The 6,787-nt window shown below is 45.1% G+C and overlaps 1 protein-coding gene across 1 annotated transcript; it reads left to right on the top strand.

Annotated features, from left to right (window-relative positions):
- Nucleotides 1-440: 440 nt before the first annotated feature.
- LOC147981306 (autophagy-related protein 18a-like) lies at nt 441-5,760 on the top strand. The gene is made up of 4 exons (XM_087513927.1): nt 441-1,560; nt 4,210-4,411; nt 5,233-5,359; nt 5,448-5,760. Exons 1-4 carry the CDS (start codon nt 499-501, stop codon nt 5,536-5,538), a joined length of 1,482 nt encoding a protein of 493 aa, XP_087370053.1. The 5' UTR covers nt 441-498; the 3' UTR covers nt 5,539-5,760.
- Nucleotides 5,761-6,787: the final 1,027 nt, after the last annotated feature.

Genomic DNA, 6,787 nt, shown 5'->3' with positions numbered 1-6,787 from the left:
ACCAGGATTTGAACCCTGATGGGTTGGGGATACCACTGTCCATCTAACCAACTCAATCACAAACCAACTCAATCACAGGTTGATTGGTGGGTTAGATGGCGGTTTTGGCATCCGTGTCGATAGGCTGGTCATCTGTCCGAGAAGCAAATTTGCAGTTCAGCGTTGAAAACAGCTCTCAGGTGTACGTGTACACGAGACAGTATAGCCCGGACGGCACGAAAGGTACGCGCGCTGCCTTGCCTCCCCCTCCACGCCATCCAACCCAGACCCGCCGGTACCGTCGCGTCACAGCACAAGCTACTACGCTGCCGGGAGCGGGCTCGCGCCCAGGGCCCAGGCCCGGCCCGGATGGCACAGCGGGCCCCGCCTGCCAGTGACCAAGGCTGCTTCCTTCTAGTTGTGTAACTATTCCTTCCGACCCCCGCGGGCCAGACCAGAACAGACCAGGCGAGGTAGAGTTATCGTGCCGCCCCGACTCTCCTCTCCCCCTCCCCTCCCATGGCGACGCCCGCCCTACCAAACCCTAGCCCGCTCCTCGACGACCCGCTGCCGCCCGAGCCCAAGCCGCGCCGGGAGACCAAGGTGTGGAAGCCCAAGGTGCGGGACCCGGACGCGCGGGAGCCGGCGGCGGCCGCGCAGGATCCGGAGGAAGACGCGCCCGAGGAGCCCGAGCCCGAGCAGGACGAGGGCCCGGAGCCGCCGCCGCTCCCCAACGACGCGATCGAGCCCACCCCGTCCGGCGCGGAGGTGGAGGACGGGGACGACACCTCGTCCGTCTCCTCCGTCTCGTCCGCCGCCGCTGCCACCGATGCCGCCGCCGCAACGGGGGGCAAGACGGAGAGGCCCTTCCCGGCGGCGACCGACCTGCTCCACATCTCCTACAACCAGGACTACGGCTGCTTCGCCGCGGGGACCAAGACGGGCTTCCGCATCTACAACTGCGACCCCTTCCGCGAGATCTTCCGCCGCGACCTCGGCCCCTCCCCCACCGCCGTGCCCGGGGAAGAGGCCGCCCAGACCCTCCACCAGCCCCCCGTCGCGGGTGGCGGGGGCGGCGGCATCGGCGTCGTCGAGATGCTATTCCGCTGCAACATACTGGCGCTCGTCGGGGGCGGGGACGCGCCGCACTACCCGCCCAACAAGGTCATGATCTGGGACGACCACCAGAGCCGCTGCATCGGGGAGCTCTCCTTCAAGTCCCCCGTCCGCGGGGTCCGCCTCCGCCGCGACCGCATCATCGTCGTCCTCGAGAACAAGATCTTCGTCTACAACTTCGCCGACCTCAAGCTGGTGCAGCAGATTGAGACGGCTCCCAACCCCAAGGGCCTGTGCTCTGTGTCGCAGCAGCCTGGCTCCATTGTGCTGGTTTGCCCTGGGGCGCAGAAGGGCCAGATCAGGGTCGAGCACTATGGTGCCAGGAAGACCAAGTTTATCAATGCGCATGCCTCCCGTGTCGCGTGCTTCGCGTTGTCACAGGATGGCAGGCTCATTGCCACCGCGAGCACCAAGGGGACGCTTGTGAGGATCTTCAATGCCGCTGAGGGCAACCTTCTCCAGGAAGTAAGTTTTCTCAGCATACATTCATTCAAGTGATACATGATAGGGGAGTAAAATATTTGACTGATGCATTCAAATGTTGGGTTAACTGAAAAAGGAAAAACCCTGCTGACTTGAGAAACTTTTGGATGATAGTCTATAAGTTGCACTAGTCTGTGATGGATTGTGCTATTATGCGGCACTAGTACCATGCAACTTAGGTTGCTAGAACAATGATTGCAGGCTTAGCTTTTACTTCTTTTGAGGAATACATGTTAAGAAACATTGTTTAGGTTTAAGTGTTTCAACTGGACAGAAATTGCTACCAATTTTGCTCATGCTGGATGCTGCATTTTGTTTGGCAACTACGATCATGGGAAGTTTGAAATCGCATTTACTGATTACTTGTACTGATATCTTTCACAAGTAAGCCCCCAAACAGAGTTTACGAAAATTACAACTCTCAGGTTAGAAGGATTTGAATGAGCATCCAAATTGAAGCTTTGTAATGCATGATGCATCGGTGTTTAGCGTAGAATATAATTGTCCAAATTGAACATGATGCATAGGTGTTTAGCGTAGAATATAAGTTGATAAATGATGGGGAGTATTATATTTGACTGATACAATCAGATGTTCAATTAACTGAAAGTGGATACACCCTGTTTCTTTCAGAAACTTCTGAATGATTATTGTAAGAGCTGTAGGACTAGTCTGTGATTAATTGTGCTAGTACGCGGCAACTATGCTTTCAAAAGGTTTGGCTTTGCACCGATTTAGGTAGTACCATGTGACTTAGGTTGTTAGAACAACAATCACAGGCTTAACTTTACTTTTCGTTCTTAGAGGAATACATGTTGTGACATAGGTTAGCTTTTCAACTTAACAATAAAATGCTACCTATTCTGCTAATGCTAGATGCTGCATTTTGTTTGGCAAATGCAACCGTTGAAAGTTTGAAATTGCATTAGTGATTACTTGTAGTTATATCTTCCACAAGGAAGCCCCCCAAACAGAGTTTACGAAAATTACAACTCAGGTTAGTAGGATTTGAATGAGCATCCAAATTGAAGCTTTGTAGTGCATGATGCATCACCAGCATTGGTTAGTTAGTTAGGTTGTTTTCATGATCTTTATTAGTCTTGCTTGGCTAGCAATCAGTCCTTATTGATGTTTTGTTTTCTTTGTTCTTTAAAATCCAGTGTCGTTTCTTTATTTGAATTAAATTGAATATGGGATAAATTGAACTTCTTCCCTAGAATTTTTGGTGGGTTTTTCTATACTTTAAACAACCTGGACCTGATTAATCGACCCATCATGGACTTCATAATAAATATCATCATAAAAGAAGGAAAGTAACTCTTGATACTGTACTAGTTCAAGAGTGATGATCTTTATTCCTTGTTGTGTTTCCAGTTTTATCCGATGCCGATTCAACTACCATTTGTGAACTGACACCAGAAACAGTATTTGTCCTATAATTATTAGTGTAACATTTACTGCGATGCCAACCATCTGCTTAGTAAATTAAATACACCCCATACATTGCTGCTGCCACTTGGGATCAAATGTTAGCACTGATGTATGATGAATCTTTGAAATTCTATATGAAGGAAATGTCTAATAAGTAAGTTAACATCATTGGAAGTGTTACATTGTGATCCTTCTGTGGTGGTCCATCATGGTCAGTACTCTGTAATGTTGCTTTCATACACCATTTGGGTTGCTTTGCTTATACTCATTTGTCATGATTAATATTGAAAACTGGAAGATACCTAATAAGTGAATTCCCTGGTTCTGAAGATGACCGTCTCTCATAATGCCCTTCGAAATCTTAGTCACAACAAACATTCTCGACATTATAGTCAATTTCTCACAATTCTCCTTAGAAAGCATTGTTGAGGTTGGAGGGTCTGTAGTACAGATTGTACATCAACTGGAGAAACCATACCCATTATTTGGTGGTGTGAAGATCTGTACATTCTTGTGTATCTTTGAAGGGCTGTTAACTTGGTATATGTTCTGTTGGCCATAGATTAATAAAAAAAGTATGCAACTTATTGTCATATAGGACTTTTATTTTATGATCAGAAATGTTCTTCCTTTTTTTATTAGAGAAAAAAATATAGCACCATCACCCACGGTCCACCCCAATATCCATTTTTTGTTTTGCTTCGCACCATCATGAAGTTGCCTAGTAAACACACCAGGCCTCATGTTAAAGCCATTTCTTGTTGTTTCTATTAATCGTTGCTTTGTAAAGATTTCAGAGCATTTTTCAATGATTTGGGTGATTTGATTTCATTGCTTGTTTGTAATATATCATTTCAGTACCGGTGTTGCAATCATGTTTTGCAAGTACCAAATTGCTCAAATAATTGAAGCAAGTACCAAGATCAGTCAGAAAGAACCACGGGATTTCCCACATTTTGATTTAAAAATATTTAACTTATTAAAACTGTATCTGTGGCTATGGAACTCTGTGCAATTACTGCCAAATTATGCTGACGAAGCTCACTGAGTTGGTAACTACATATCAAGTTATAATCTGCTAACTCATAATCAGTGGGAATGAAGTCTCAAGCTTATGATGAATGAAGTCTCTCACATATCCTTACCTTTTGAATGCTGGGGATATATCATTTAATGTTGTTCTGCTTTGTTCTGTTGCAGGTAAGGAGAGGTGCTGACAGAGCAGAGATATATAGCTTGGCTTTCTCAAATAATTTACAGTATTTGGCTGTATCTAGTGATAAAGGAACAATTCATGTGTTCAATTTAAAGATAAATGTTGGTTTGACCACAAATGATAAGCCTCTGCCAGCTCCAGACGCTGATGTTCCCCATATGAGTCCATCATTTTCTTTTATTAAAGGTAAGTCCCTAATCATTCAGATATCTTGAGTTGCATACATCTTGTTTGCAATAATGAAATTATTCTCAGCTTTTTGTGTTTTTAATGTCATTACATTTAATTCGCTTAAAAAATCATCTTCATAACTTACAAACCAAGAACCAAGCTTTAGTTAACCTAAATAGTGAGTTGCTCCCGTTATGAATTAATTTGGAGCAAATGCTGTATCAACCATATTCACTGCTGGATACTATGTGTGTCCTTTCTTTCTATTGCAAGTAAGACTAAAGAACTTTTTGACGTTCAATAACGAAATACACTTTTTGTGGCCGAGTTTCCCCATTACAACATGCTTTTTAGCTTTTCAGATTTGTTTTGTGGCATTTTCTACTTAAATAAAGGGTACTAAAAAACGTTCTGGTTAGCTGTTTCTCTTTGATTGTATCCTGCATGTTTGACACTGCGTATAATGTTTGATTGGTTTACAGTGTAGTTAGTATACATGAATGTTCTGTAGGTTCTAGCTCCCATGATATTTTAGCCCCGTATTCCTTATCTTTCTTCAAGTTACCGCTTTTACAATCTGTTGATATGTTCTTTTGCTCGAAGCTTGGAACTGAGCACTGCATGATTGGTCTGCACTTGTTGGTGTCCTTCATTTGGTTATGTTCTGCATTTTGATGCTTTAGAGCATGCACAAACTAAATATTTTGGGGGTCTTGAGTGCATGTTTAGGTGTGAGTGGGATTGCATGAAGTTGACCTTGATCTTGAGATTGAAGTGCTGAAGACACTTTTCAGTTTTCCATCTAGTACTAAGCATGTCTATTTCATTGATGACAGGTGTGCTACCTAAATATTTCCACTCGGAGTGGTCTGTTGCTCAATTCAGGCTCCATGAGGGCGAGCAGTACATCGTTGCATTTGGTCATGAGAAGAATACCGTGGCAGTTGTTGGCATGGATGGAAGGTAAGGACATGGAATTGAACTTTAGTTCTTGAAATGAATGATAAGATTCCCAACAATAGATTTATATCTCCTTTTCCATGAGTTGCAGCTTCTACCGGTGCCAGTTCGACCCGGTCAATGGAGGAGAAATGCAGCAGCTGGAGTGCCACAATTTCCTAAAACCATCAGATCAGCCGTAGTAGCAAAATAATAAAGCAGCAGCGACTATTTGTCTGCCTTGTGTGCCATGGCTGGCTGTACAGTATCTCTGTAAGCTCTCGGCTCGGCTGAGGGTTAATTAAGCAGAGGCTAATGTTATGTGTAAATATATGCCTTTGGTGACGATGCCATAATGTGCTCTGTGGAGGCTCAGAAGGAAGAAGCCTTGTGCAGATGAACAATGATAGAATGCATCTTTTATCTATGAGTGTTCAATTAACAATGCTTTTGCTAGTTGAATTCTACCAATGTCCTGGGCATGAAAGTCTTTGTGCCAAGGTCTGTTGCTCTTTGAATAAGGGCCTGTTTGGTTCCAATAAGGTGACTTAAAACCAGTGACTTATAAGTCACGTCTGTTTGGTTGTCATCTGACTTATAAGTCACCTGAGCACACCTTCCCACCTTGTTTTTTTGGGTGGAGCAACTTATGACTTATAAGTTGGGTCTGTTTGGCAAAATAAGTCACTTTTCGACTTATAAGTTGGTGACTTATTTCAAACCAAACATGGCCTAAAATTGAAATGTCACATCTGCTGAGCTGAACTGCAATGGAGAGCACAAGACTTGCAAATGCACTACTCTTATGAGTTTTGCATCCTGAGTTCTTTGACTATGATGACAAGTGAGCGTACATAAATTTTCGTAGTATAAGGACCAATTTTGAGGTAAACTAAAAGTACTATTTAGTCGCAAAAAATAGTACTCCATCTGTTCCATATACTTGTCGCAACTTGAGTTGAGCTTTAGTTCAAAGTTGTAATAAAGCTGCCACAAGTAACACAGATTGTAGGGAGTAGTCTTATTTTATTTCGGCATTTGAGTCCAACAGTGTAGTTCTTCCCCTTCGGAACGAGGAGTAAGGCAAGTAGAAATGGGAAGAGGGCCCTGATCACCAGGTGAAGTAGTTCATTCACCGGTGGATCTGGAGAGCGAGCGCGTCCGGGCAGGGGCGGCGAGGCGATGGACAGCAGTTAGCGGCGCTGCCATCGGGACCGCACGGATCGACGACCCTATCAGTGTGGAGCTTGGAGCCGAGCTGCTTAAGATGCGCAGGCAAGTGCACGCGCTGAGCCAGCAGATGCCGGCTCACATGGTCGCCCGACACATTGACGCGCCCGTACGACTAACGAGGCAGAAGCGGCAGCTGAGCATGGCCACGGGCAGCGGCAGCCTGACGGTGGCGGGCGTGGTGAAGAAGCGCAAATCCAAGGTCACAAGGGCGTAAATTCC

The sequence above is a fragment of the Triticum urartu genome, chromosome 3A (genome assembly GCF_056163025.1).
Source record: "Triticum urartu cultivar PI428250 chromosome 3A, HENAU_Tu73, whole genome shotgun sequence".
Taxonomy (NCBI): domain Eukaryota; kingdom Viridiplantae; phylum Streptophyta; class Magnoliopsida; order Poales; family Poaceae; genus Triticum; species Triticum urartu.
The sequence above is the reverse complement of the archived record's forward strand: the minus strand, read 5'-3'. Positions and strand labels throughout refer to the sequence as shown.

What these genes read in the sequence shown, in the direction of transcription:
- LOC147981306 (XM_087513927.1), top strand. Translation starts at nt 499, where the DNA reads ATGGCGACGCCCGCCCTACCAAACCCTAGCCCGCTCCTCGACGACCCG. An exon ending in ATCATTTTCTTTTATTAAAG is followed by an intron (nt 4,412 to 5,232) that starts GTAAGTCCCTAA and finishes CATTGATGACAG; the next exon opens with GTGTGCTACCTAAATATTTC. An exon ending in GTTGTTGGCATGGATGGAAG is followed by an intron (nt 5,360 to 5,447) that starts GTAAGGACATGG and finishes CATGAGTTGCAG; the next exon opens with CTTCTACCGGTGCCAGTTCG.